Source organism: Meriones unguiculatus, chromosome 2, assembly GCF_030254825.1.
Source record: "Meriones unguiculatus strain TT.TT164.6M chromosome 2, Bangor_MerUng_6.1, whole genome shotgun sequence".
Classification (NCBI taxonomy): domain Eukaryota; kingdom Metazoa; phylum Chordata; class Mammalia; order Rodentia; family Muridae; genus Meriones; species Meriones unguiculatus.
This window is the reverse complement of record NC_083350.1, coordinates 24,070,291-24,083,544: the sequence shown is the minus strand read 5'-3', so window position 1 is coordinate 24,083,544 and position 13,254 is coordinate 24,070,291. Positions and strand designations below refer to the sequence as shown.

Genomic DNA, 13,254 nt, shown 5'->3' with positions numbered 1-13,254 from the left:
TCTCAGGTGACCATGGTTTGTGTCAAGTTGACAAAAACTAAATAGCACACAGAACTTACAAGACTTTTAAGAAACAAGGAGAGAAAGACTTTTTTTAACTGCAAAGGTTTTGCCATAAGCACTTACTGAGTTCCTTCCGCGCGCCAGGCACTGTGTTAGTGGTCTGCAAAGTAAATTCTCTCAGACCCCAAGAACAGAGAAGTAGCCCAACTCAAAGAGGTAGCCGTGGCACCAACGTCATGGATCTGTGTAGTTGGACTGTGGAAGGGCTCTAAACTATGTCCCTGGTGGCTCACAGCACAAGTGAAATGGGAGGGGGGGTGGCAATGGCCCCATTAACTAAGAAGCTGCTGCTACGATCTGGAGGCTCAAGGCGGAGGACAGTAAATGCCTCCCTCTGCCTGCTGTGTGTACTGCCTCTGCCACCTGACAGAGGATCCAGCCGGCAGAATCACCCATGCCCCGCCTTACTGCAACGGCCTCGGTATTTAATGTGGATAGTCTAGTCCCTTTCTTTCTTTCAAAAACAATTCTTTTAGTTGATTCATAATAAAAATGAAGCCAGTATAGTAAAAACATACAAAAATATGTGACTCAGATGACTCCACCATCTCAAGAAAAATTACAATGGAAAATTTGCTCTTGTATCTGCCTGAATTACTCTATGCAAGCACACAGATACAGGTTTGCTTGTGTTTGTCTGTGGAAGTAGAATTAGATACAGTATAAAAGCCTTCCTATGACAGTAAATATTCTGTGCTGTTTTAATGACTACAATGAATGTCGTCGTATAGATGTACTGTATATCTTATTTTTGCCCTCTTGGTGGTTATATACTCTAAAACTGACATTCCTGGCTTATCTAGCATCTCTCCAGGGGAGATGATACTGGACAGAAAAAGAGAGAAAGAGTTGTATATGTCATTATATACACGTTTTTTCTTACTCAAGAGTCAGTGTAATTAAAAACATACTGTATGTATGTGTGTATACACATATAATATGTATAATATATATATCTTAACCCAAAGAGAAAATAGGTACATATCCCAGGGAGCCACATAGTGGAAGGAGAATTGTCCTCCGACGTATTATAAAAAATGACAAATTATTTCTGGCTGGCTTCTTAAGCAAGTGTTTGTCTTTCCATCCTTCCTTTTCTTCTTAGTTTTTGTCGATGATGATGTTTGATTAGTTGAGTTTTGTTTGTTCTTTTTTTTTTTTATGTCCCTGTATTTTTGCCTCTTGAAAGAAATTCTATGCATATGTCTTTATACAACTTGATTTCTAGTAACAAACAGAATGCAATTTGTACCGATGGACTTGATGGTTGATTTGAATTTGGATCTCTTTGGGCTTGATGGATGTACTCTGGGATTTATTGTTTTCTCCTTGAACATAATTTCTTTTGGTTTTTCAAGTCAGGGTTTCTTTTTGTAGCCTTGGAACCCACAGGCTGGCCTCAAACTCAGAGATCTGCCTCTGCCTCCCGAGTGCTGGGATTACAGGCATACGCTACGACTGCTCAGCTCATAACAGCAAATGAAAATGGGCCTCTTCTTCATTGTTGCTAATGTATGAATAATAATTAAAACTCATAAATAACTATCAAACAATTTGCCCTAATGATAACATCTTTAAACGCATTTGGTCTTGAAATAGTTTTAAAAGGTTCATTATATCATCCCCTGTTCACAGAGCCTACTGCTGGAAAATATTTTTGAATGAACTTTCCTTCTCTTCCTTTTTACAGTAAGATGTGACTGAATAATAATTCAAATAACTTTACGTTGTTGTCGGTTTTTTTTCTCCATAATCACAGACATATCAAGTGGATCTGAAGCCCAACGGGTCAGAAATAATGGTAACAAATGAAAACAAAAGAGAATATATTGAGTACGTATGCACGTCTATTACATTTTCTTGGTGTGCATGTGGTATGTGCGTTCTTTTGTGTCTGTGTGCAAGGGGGTACAGAAGACAGTGTCATGTCTTCCTCTGTCACTGCTCATCCTTCGTTGTTGTTGAAATGAAGTCTGTCACTGGACCTAGAGCTCATGGACTCAGCTGGGCAGCCAGTGCGCTCCACAGATGTGCTGCCTCCACCTCCGAGCAGAAGGGGCACACCCCCACGCCTGGCTTTTTTTGTTTGTTGTTGTTTTGTTTTGTTTTGTTTCCTGAGTGTTGGGGACCAGAAGTCAGCTTGTTAGGGTTGCACCACAAGCACTTAAACAACTGAGCCATCTCCCAGCCCTGGGACTTTCACTTTTAATAACCCAAATGGCTTATTTGGTTGCTGTCCCTTCCCAAAACTGCTCATGCATACTGCAGATGTGAACTTAATGTCATTTTCTGTTTTAGAGACAGGGTCTCTCTATTATGTAGCTCTGACTGTCCTGGAACTCAACTCTGTAGTCCAGGCTGGCCTCAAACTCATAAGAGATCCACCTGCCTCTGCCTCCCTGAGTGCTGGGATCAAGCCACACCTGGCCTCTCAGTTTAAACAATAGCAGTTCCTTTTTTGGCTTGGCCTCAGAGGCAGTTGAATGTGGGTAGGAAATCCGCCTTCTCTCAGTGAACTACTCCTAGAGGATTGCAGCATGAAGAAAGGGTATACATTATAATAATGCAGCAGATCCTCTTCAGGGATGGATGTCTTGCCTGAAATTCACAACTGCAGCCCTGAGAATGTCAGATATTAATAGGGTAGAACTAGGGATCTAACTTGTTTCCCATACCGGAGACTGAGGGAAATATTGCAAACATGGTGAGTTGTTCTGATAGTTGGTATCTGTCAGCCCAATCTCAGCCTCATTTTGTGGAACAAGTTGTTGCGTCCTTCCTGGAGTTTTGCTCCTGGGTAACCCAAGTTGTTCAGTGGGCTTAAATTCAGAGGGCAGGCCAGGGTCTTTTATTCTGTGTGATGTAAAGAAGACTTGCTACCAGGGAGAAATGGAGAGCCTTGTGGGCTTTACTTAGGAGATCCTGATGGAGCATCAAGAGTGTGTAGGGATCGGGGTTTGGTTTGGTTTCTGTCACTTTCCATAAAAGTTCATGACACTTAAATAAGCTAGAAGTAGGATACTTGTCTGTGCAAACTAACTGGTTCACTGGCCTTGACCATGGCTTTGACACCTGGCAGACACCACCGGCCTCCTTTGTAAAAACCCCAGTACAAAATGCTTTTTTTTCCCCAAAAAACTATCCATCCCAGGATAGCTGAAGCCTACACACGCTGACATATGTCATGAGGACCAGGGCCAGGCAGGGTCTCTACTGGGCAGGACTGAAATCTCGCCCTGCTCACTGGTGCCCTCGGTTTTCTGGTACCAGAAGACAGCTGCTGGGCGGCAGATTGCAGCCAGCCCTGCGGTACAGGCCCAGCTGAGTGCCTTGTGTGCCGCAGCCAGCCTGTTCCTTGAAGATGAGGGCAGGCCATGTACCGCTCACACTGTCTCAGGGACAGTTCAGGGACTTCCAGATTCTACTGTTCATCTCTAAACTTTAGTATTAACGAGTATTAGTATGGCCCGGACGGACATGGTAGCACACACCTTCAACCTCAACACTGGAGAGGCAGACGTTGTCTCAAAGATGTTTTTCTTAATATGTGCTTTGATAATATACTCTTAACAAACACGTGTTCATATTTACACAGACATGTGAATGGGTAGATATATGTGATCACATCCTGTGACTTTTTATTAACAGATCTTTAAATTTTTATTCTTTATGTGTATGGGATTTTGTCTGAATGTATGTCTGTGTGGCTGGTGTCCTTGGAGGCAAGAAGAAAGTGTCAGATCCCATGAGACTAGAGTTACACACATTTGTGAGCTGCCTCGTGGGTGCTGGAAATCAAACCCAGGTTCCCTGGAAGAGCAGCCAGTAGTCTGAACTGCTAACCCACTGAGGCTTAATGGAGGCCAGGAGACCAGCTGCACTCTTGACGACCTCAGATAGAGTGTGAAGATCTCAGGGACGCTCAGATGCTTGTAAGGGACTCGCAGCAGGTGTACCAGAGCAAGCCCCACCCACCTTGCCCTGATGTTTGGGATTCTCTCGTTCCCCTGCCTAAGGAGCAGCAGGTCCAGGTATGAAGACGGCAATGGCTGTGGGGTGACTTTTTTTTTTATCTCTCTCTCTCTCTCACAGTTTAGTAATCCAGTGGAGATTTGTGAACAGGGTCCAGAAGCAAATGAATGCCTTCTTGGAGGTAAGCACCAATGACGGGGTCAGGGTGGGGACAGTGCAAAAGGCCAGCACAGCCAGCTCACCCTGTTGGCCATTTCCCGAGGTGGGAATGTTCCATTATACACTGCCTTTTTTTTTTTTTTTAAGATTTATTTATTTTATTATGTATGCAGTGTTCTGCCTGCAGGCCGAAAGAGGACACCAGATCTCATTACAGATGGTTGTGAGCCACCATGTGGTTGCTGGGAATTGAACTCCGGACCTCTGGTAGAGCAAGCAGTGCTCTTAACCTCTGAGCCATCTCTCTAGCCCCTACACTAACCTTTTTTTTCTTTTTAAAGTTTTTTGTTGTTGTTGCCTTTTCTCTGTTTTTAATTTGTTCTTAGTTGCTGTTGTTGTTTGTTGTGTTGTTGCTTGCTTGGTTGCTTGAGACAAAGCTTATGCGGCACACGCTGCCGTGGAACTGAGGGCAATCCTGCCTTAGCTTCCTGGGGGCTTAGGGTTGTACGGACCGTCCTCCGCCTATGTTTGTTTGTTCTGAGTTAACTTACGTGTGTGCACACACGGGCACGCCAATGCGTGTGAAGATCAGAGGGCGACTCTACAGTTGGTTGCCTGCCAGGGGTAGAATTTATACCCTCAGGCTTGGTAGCCAGCACACTGACCGGCTAGGCCTTCTCACCACCAGACCCTTCTCAGACCTGCTCTAGAGCCGTTACCTTGAAGTTCTAGCACAACTGCTAGTGATAGTGTCCAAAGAGTTCCCTCTCATTCAGACCCTACCCAACCCGGCATGCTAACCTTCCCTCTGTGACCCTCAACGTCCCGCAGATTCTCCCCTTTTCCTGCTCTGGGCTTTTATGTTATATCCAGTCGGCAGCTTTCTCCCTGTGATGAAATGAAGGCACCACCTCTCTCATGCATAGTCGACCACCGGGATGTTCCCCAGCCACTTCCGGTGGTAGGGGGTTGTTTTGTTTTTCTAAACCATAAAAAGTGTTAGATGTTGGTCAAAGTAAATTTAAAAAAAAAATGGTATTAGTTATTTAAAAGCAACCGGGGGGGGGGGGGGCGGGGAGGCTGGTGAGATGGCTCAGGGAGTAAAAGCATTTGGTGAGGTGGTTAAGCCTCAATTCAGGCCCCCAGTGCCGCTGGTAGAAGGAGAGACCTAACTCTTGCCGGTTGTCCTCTTCCTCCACCCAAATGCATGTGTGCATACAATCAATCAATCAATCAATCAATCAATCAATAAATTCTTAAAGGAAAAGCCCAAACCCTCTGGGAGTCATTTCCAGACAGTTCCTCTTAAACTCAGTGGCCTGTAACACCATGAGGCTAGCCCTCCTCTGAGCAGGAGATGCACATGCCAGGGCCTATCGCATGTAAGCTGTGAGGGTGAACTCGGCTATGCACATTTTGCACTGTATTTAAGGAAGAAATCCCAGGAAACAGAGTCCCAGCCCTGCCCAGCTTTCAGGAACCCCAGCGTTAAGAGTCTCTTCCTGGGTCACCCCCTAATAATGGCAGCCCAGATCCAGAGCCTTGCTTGCCTCTTGTCAGTTCTGTGCCAGCTCATACAGCCTCCTCCTGTCCTCCACCTGGGCCTTCGGCATGCTATTTTTAAATGTGCCTCTTGCACGTTTGTGGTCTGTGCAAATTAGGACACACTGACTCACAAAACTGTGGCATAAATTGCTTTTGTAATCCACCTGCCTACAGCTCCCCAGTATCACAGGGTGCTCGAGTCCTGGAAGCTTCTAGACTAGGTGTTTTCAGGCTCCTGTACATGACTTGCTTTTATTGGAATTACAGTCACCTGACACTGTCGCCCCTGGCATGAGCCAGCAGTAAAGAGTGAGCTTTATCTGGCTAACCGCAACCTTATTTTATCCAGGAAATTGTTCTTTTTAAAAGAAAGGGTGCTTATAGTGTTTCTACCTTTTCCTTTCAGGGGTTTACAGAACTTCTTCCAATCGATTTGATTAAAATTTTCGATGAAAACGAGCTGGAGGTTTGTCTTATCAATATCATCTTATTTTAAGTATCTCCTTATATTGCAAATGTCCTTTTTTTTTTTTAATTCTCTTGACACATGACATGCAGAAGTCTAGTGTGTACTCTGCAGCAGTAGCTGAGTAGATTTGTTGCCTCTGACGAGGCAGTTGTGGGCATTTCTAGTGAGCTGTACTGACTGGGTATTCAGCTCAGTGCTCAGGCAAGGAGGACTGCGTGGAGGAGCCTGGTTCTCTGAAGCCCTCAAGGACAGTCATCTGCTCACAGTGTGCTTATATAACCAGGCTGACCCGATGTCCTCTGTTGCCTCCCAGGCTCCACCATGGCAGGTGGTTGAAGGACTTGGTCATGCTATAGTTGCAGGAGATGTGACCTTGAACTCAAAGTGGCCTGTGATGAATAGGGAACATTATCAGGAGGCCGCCAGGTAGTAACAGAAGTGTGGATAATGGTTGTTCACCTCAGCTTCTCGGCTTTAGTGTAGGTGAAGGATTGAATACCCAAAAAAACATGTCTCACCTTGGGTTGTACCAAGACACAGAAGGAAGGAGGCTGTGACTGCCCATAGCTGTTACATCCAGCCCATGTCCTACAAAGCAAGCCTCAGAGAACTTGAAGTGAAGGTTTCAAGCCACTGAGGCTGTAGGAAGGAAACAACCTACCGAGGTGATCCAGCCAGGCTTGTCCCAGCCAGTAGCTTTCAGGCTTTGGAAATGGCTTTCTTCCTGTTTTATTTTAGTTCTTCCTTGGGAATGTCATATTCATTGGAAACTCCTATGATAAGAACAGTTAAATACTGATTTAGGGGACCTGAATCACCCAGTTCCTGCCTACGTGCCATAGGATGCTAGCTAGTGATGGGTCGCCTGCATTGACCCATCTGGGGGAGATGAGTTCAAATGTCTAGAGAAGGAATAGCCAGGATCCTTGGAGAACTCTGGAGAACTCTGCAGCATTGCACTTTAAAGATGACCGATGTTTTCCAATATAAAATGCCATGGTCTTGCATGCCAGTCAGTTGAGAAATCCTCTCTGTCTGCCAGCTCTGTCATGAGTGTCAGGGGAAGGTGAGCCCATGCATCTGCATTCTTCGGCGCTCCTGGATGGCTGGCTTACCTGCTTTGTCCAGTGCAGAGGCGAGAGCACTGTCAGCTTGAATGTCCCACCTCATTTACGTCTGATACATTCCTTACTAGTTGCTGATGTGCGGCCTCGGGGACGTGGACGTGAATGACTGGAGACAGCACTCTATCTACAAGAATGGCTACTGCCCCAACCACCCCGTCATCCAGTGGTTCTGGAAGGTAACTAAGCTCTCCGACCTCTGCTGCAGGCTCTTCCTCCCAGTCAGGGCACAAGGCCTAGGCTGGGGACATCAGACTGGGAGCACCTTTAGAAACTGGCATTTCTCAACATGGTTTTTATTCCAGTAGCCATTTTGATTTTCATATCTTGCAACCCAGGATGCAAATTAACTTTGACTTACTGTCTTAGGGCCAATGTTTGTATTCTGTTGGACTCAGGAAAGCCCTGGGCAAAGACAGTAAACTAAACATTAAAAAATTGTAATAAAATCAGTTCATCCCTCAACAACAACAACAAAATTAAAATTAAAAAACTATTTCCATACAAAAAAATGAAATAATCCCTGTATGGTAGCATAAACCTAATTTTTTTTTTTAAGAAAGGGCTCACTATGTAGTCCAGGCTAGCCTCAAAACAGAGGTTCACTTGCCTCTGACTCCAAGGTGCCCAAAATAAAGGTGTATGCCACTAAAACTAGTAGGTGATGACTTGCAGACAAAGAAGAAGAAGAAAAAGAAGAAGAAATAATAATCAACTAATGTGTTATTAATAATATATCAAGTGCCAGTAAAAATACAGAAAGAAGGAACCAGAATCTTCAAGGTCTAGACTTCAACTTAGATTATGGATTGTATAATAAAAGATGAAATTGCATGCCTCGGAAGGCCAGTTCTGTTCCTGCAGTAGTTAGAATCCAGGAGACACACCAAGGTACACATTTTTTACTCTGGTTTCCTTCTGTTTGTAAAATGTCGTTAGGGAACTTTCTCTGGCCCCGTCTCTTCAGCTGACTTCCTCTTGTTTAGATATGTCTGGAACACTGCCTGGTTAGAACCAGCTTCAGAAAGCCAGCCAGCCAGACCTCAAACCCAGAAACCTGAGCTTGAGACCATCAAAGAGTTTTCTCTTTGTATCTTTATTTCGGCCTGCTGGCAAGAGAAAAAAGGGACCCAGCAGTCCTAAGACCAGAGAGGCTGGGATTGTCGCAACCACTGAAAAGGGGCTGCCGCCATTTTTTCAGAGTCGGTGGTGTAGGTGGCTCCTTGGCGGCGTAAATGAGGATTTGGAAGCCTGCCTGCATTACAGCAGTGTGTGGTGTGCTGTGTGCGCCATGGTGACAATGACCTTCTGCCTCTGACAGGCTGTGCTACTGATGGATGCCGAGAAGCGGATCCGGTTACTACAGTTTGTCACAGGCACCTCCCGAGTACCCATGAATGGATTTGCCGAACTTTATGGTGAGTGCGGCATGCCCCAGACTCCTCTCTCCCTCCTGTGAGGACCAAGCAGGCAGCATCCTGGTACCTTGGTCCCTTTCCAGACCAGTTGTGCCTGTATTAGTTCCATAGACACCTGTGGGGATGCAGAACAACCTGCAGGGTTGGAGACAGCATTTGTACAGAGAGCCCAGCGGGGTCTCTTGATTTTTTTTTTTTTTTTTTCTTTTTCTGTCCCATAGTTCGGGTTTTTCTGGTTCAGCTTTTAAAAGCAGATTTTCAGAATAACCCATATGGCTGAAGCCTCCCACTTCCAGATAGCAGCTGTGCACATCAAAGCTCTCCTTGCAGTACTCTCCTCTGGAGTAGGGCGCCGCAGCCCCTGCCCTGTACCATCACTGCCGCACTTCCGTACTGCAGGGGAGATGTGCCAGGCCCTGAGCCTGGTGACCTGGGGACTTCCCACAGGACTCCCTGGGGCAGGCCCCACCCTGATAACCCTTCCTCCCCTTTTTGCTACAACCCACCACCTTGTTCTACTGCTTCAAGCCTGTTGATGTGTCTCTTTCTTTTCTTCTTTTTTCTTTTTGCTTTTTTTTTTTTTTTTGCCCAGGTTCCAATGGTCCTCAGCTGTTTACAATAGAGCAATGGGGTAGTCCTGAAAAACTGCCCAGAGCTCACACATGGTAAGTAATAAAATCCCCGTGGGGGCTGGGAGATGGCTGAATGGTGAAGAGCATTTGTTGCTTTTTTGCAGGGGGCTTGGGTTTGATTCCAAGTCCCTACAAGATGGCTCACAACCATCTGTAACTCCAGATCCGGGGGATCTGCCTTCCACAAGGCTTAGGTACACATGTGGCACACATACATGGAGGCAGAACACTCGTAAACATAAAAACAAATCTAAGGTTGGCATTGTCTCAGGTGCCGGCTGTGTGAGGCTGTGACGGGAACAGAGGACACTTAGGGTTCTGGCCACCAGCAGCTTCCAGTGCAGAAGAACAATAGTGTAAGATGATGACATACATTTTCCCATAAAGGGTAGCAAAGCTTAAGCCATGCTTTGAATGGGTCCAGTTTGCTTGCAGGTTGGATGAAGGGTTTAAGCCTCCGTGTCCCCAGGACTCCACACAGACTGTCTTTCCAGCTCTTGGAGAGCTTACATTTCCTTTCTCACCGCCTTCGGTACAACAGTTCCCACTTCTCTCACACTGGGAGCTGTTTTTTACTCCCACTTTAAACTGGTTGTTTCAAAAAAGATTAAGAGCTGGTGATGGGTCTCTGGATACAGGCTCTTGCCATCAAGCCTGCTTGATGACCTTAGTTGGAGGTTGCTGGGACCCGCATGGCGGTGAAAAGAGAAAACTGACTCCTACAAATTGTCTTCCGACTTCCGTATGGCATACACACATGCATACAATAAATAAATGTTAAAAAAATAAAATTAAAGACAAAACCTTCGTAGCATCAACTTAAAAGGCCTTCCGTTCACACAGTCTGTAAGTGACTCCATGGGCTGTGGCACCATCGGAAGTTCTTCTCTGTCTGGAGAGGGAGAAGGAAAGCCCAGGAATTGGCTTAGGAGAGTCACACAACACCCAACACAGGACAGACACAGCCCAGTGGATTTTACAGCAGCGTTCAGCAAGATCCTTCTGGTCCAAACTCAGTTAGGAGTCCCATGTTTCTGCACAGGCTCTTCCTTCCCTACCTTTCTCTGCATAGTGGGGTTCAACCCCCTCCCTCACCCACAGGCACACATACTCACTGACTATGCTGGCCTGACGTGAGCACCCTTTCTCACCCGCAAAGCCTGTAAGAGTCTTTGTGAAAACTGGCAGTGGAGGAGCTGGCCACTGTGAGTGCCCTTACCTCACCAGGAGGACCGTTGGTGACTGCATGGAGCAGCGTGGTCTCTGCCTGAGCCGCCCTTGCTGACATTGCATACTAATCTCGGGCTGAAATTGGCCATGCAGAGCAAGCACTGTCCCCAGTTCTCAGCCTTTATTTCGCAGGGAAGGATGTCTGCGGGGTTCAGCCAGCTTCCTTGCAGGGCTAACAGCCCTTTTAAAAATGCTCTTGAGCTGGCTGAGGGAGAGCGAATACTAAATAAGTGCTGAGCAAGCTGCCTTACTTGATTGATGTCTTTTGGGCACTTGCCCCCAGCCCCTTCTTCATATATCCCGGTTTGATCCTCCCACGCTCCTCGAAACAGTCTCTCCCTTTGACACTTGAGTGGACATATCCAGAGATGCTCAAAGTCCCACAGATGGCAGAGGCAGGGTTAGGTGTGACCCATAAACAAGCAGGCTTGGCATCTTGTGGAGGCTACCCGTCTGTATCCAGAGGCCTCACTCTAAGGGTGAGCTGTGTCCTTCCCACCTGGGGCTGCTAGCTGTCAGGATGGCCCCCCTCTTCATCCCCTCCCCCAACCTCACTGGTAGCCAATTGGGCAGCAGAGGTGACTCAGCTTTCTGGAGCCTTGGCAGCCTGGACCCTGCTCTAGGGTCTGCAACATTCCTAGGAGTGAGATCCATGGCACCCGACTTCAGCTCCTTGTGTAGGGATCTGCTTTGGAGAACACCTAACCTTTACCCGCTCACACCTCAGAAGAGCACTTCGCTTACGCAGGATGGAACAGTGGCCGTGTGAGATGCAGTCTGTCCATCCTTTTAAAAAAGTGTTGCTTTTTTATTTAATTATAACTCTGTGTGTGTGTGTGTGTGTGTGTGTGTGTGTGTGTGTGTGTGTGTGTGTGTTGTGACGGGATACACATGCCACCAGTGTGGTCAGAGGACAACTCCAGTCAGCTCTCTCCTTACGCCTTTATGTGTGGCTTTGGACATTAGGCTCAAGTTGTCAGTCTTCCCTGCCAGCACTGGCACCTGCCGAGCTGCCTCACGTTCTCAGTCACTACATGTGTGTTTGGGCTTGTCTTCTCTTTATGTCTCCCTCCCAGCGGCAGAGGCGTCATGGACAGTTGCAAGATTCTTTTCTTTTTCCAGTTGATTGACTAGCCTGTTTGGCATAGACACTTTCATAGCTAGAATCTGGCTTTGGGTAATAAAAGTGTGACTGTGTCTTTTCAGTTCCCTTGCTCAAATAGCCACTGCCCATTAGCCAAGAAAGTGCAAGGAGCATGGTGGGTACTCACCTCCACTCTCATTCCTTCGGCAGCTTTAATCGCCTTGACTTACCTCCATATGAAACCTTCGAGGATTTACGGGAGAAACTTCTCATGGCCGTGGAGAATGCTCAAGGCTTTGAAGGTGTGGATTAAGGAAGGCCTTCTGCGTCGGGGGCACTGCCCTTCCAGCAACTTCCACGTGCACTTTGCATTTGCCTAGCAGACTTTTGCAGAGCCGGTGGCAGAAGCAGTTGCCTGGCCTGGCTCCGGAGCCCAGCTTGTCCAGGCCCTGCCCGGGTTCCGACAGGGAACCCAGCCCCTTCCACCACCAATCCTCAACTGGTTGACCTGTACACTGATTACATTTCAGGAGGACTTGTTCTATTTATGTTGTGCCTCTGCAGGCAAAGCCCTTAATAAATATTTTGCATACTTTCTAATGACAATGAATGGAATTAATCACGTTACAGGTATAGTGTTACAACTCATGTTTACTTTTTAAAATGATTTAGACTGATTTTCAGATTTTATTTCATTACAATTAAAGTTGTCTCATGTTCTTGGAAAAGTGAGCATATTTTTTTTGTATTTGAATTTCATATCAAGCTTAATGTCAGTGGCATCTTTATTTTTGAAGTACTTTTGACACTCCCACCCTCCACTTTATTAGAATTGGAAGACTGATTTTTCTCCAAGAGCCTTCTACAGACAAACACTTTGAAAGAATTCCAAATATATAACATTAAGCATAGTGATTTTTCCATGCTCAGAATGAAAATAAACTGGCTATTATGTTTTTTGTACAAACGTAGATACTAGGTACAGGCTGGAAGAATTGTAACATAGCATGACATCTTTGTGTTAACTTGGAAGGAGTGACACCGTTGTCCCTTAGGAGTGCTGACCTGTGCCGTCACACATTTAAGACAGGGTTGGACCGTCATTTCACATCAAGAGCCTTCAACCCTTCCTGTTGCTGTACAGCCCCTCTTCCTCTATTTTCTCTTCGGCGTTTGTAGAGACATTTCCAATGGCATTGCTTGATTCAAAACTGAGAAAGCCGGAGACAGGGATCTTCTGACTCTGTCATTGCTAAAACAGTAACTAAATGACCCTTTCTTGCTGTGACTGCATCGGTTCTGAAGGCACTTTATGGAGGTCATACCTGGTTTTGTTTTCCTTTTTCCCTCACAAGCGTTACATGTGATGACGGTTTCTTCCTCCCTGCACACATCTGTCTGGTGCAGTATCTATCCATGGTGAATTTGGCTGCTAGAGTGTACGAACCCAGATGTGATGCTGAGCCTCCACAGCGATCTCCTCCAACTGTTCTGTAATTTCTACTCGACAACAAGGATTTACTTACTGTATAGTTAGCCAAGTTGTGTGACACGTGAC

General features: G+C 46.1%; 1 protein-coding gene across 11 annotated transcripts in view; it reads left to right on the top strand.

Annotated features, from left to right (window-relative positions):
• The window catches only part of Nedd4l (NEDD4 like E3 ubiquitin protein ligase), a 317,780-nt gene extending 305,356 nt beyond the window's left edge, over positions 1-12,424 (top strand). For all 11 annotated transcript variants that reach the window (XM_060377163.1, XM_060377162.1, XM_060377161.1 and 8 more), the window contains 7 exons: positions 1,823-1,896; positions 4,156-4,216; positions 6,146-6,205; positions 7,404-7,511; positions 8,654-8,750; positions 9,343-9,415; positions 11,907-12,424. In XM_060377163.1, coding sequence (XP_060233146.1) covers positions 1,823-1,896; positions 4,156-4,216; positions 6,146-6,205; positions 7,404-7,511; positions 8,654-8,750; positions 9,343-9,415; positions 11,907-12,009 — 576 coding nt within the window. In that variant the 3' untranslated portion in view covers positions 12,010-12,424. The remainder of the gene's footprint in view (positions 1-1,822; positions 1,897-4,155; positions 4,217-6,145; positions 6,206-7,403; positions 7,512-8,653; positions 8,751-9,342; positions 9,416-11,906) is intronic.
• The last annotated feature ends 830 nt before the right edge of the window (positions 12,425-13,254 follow it).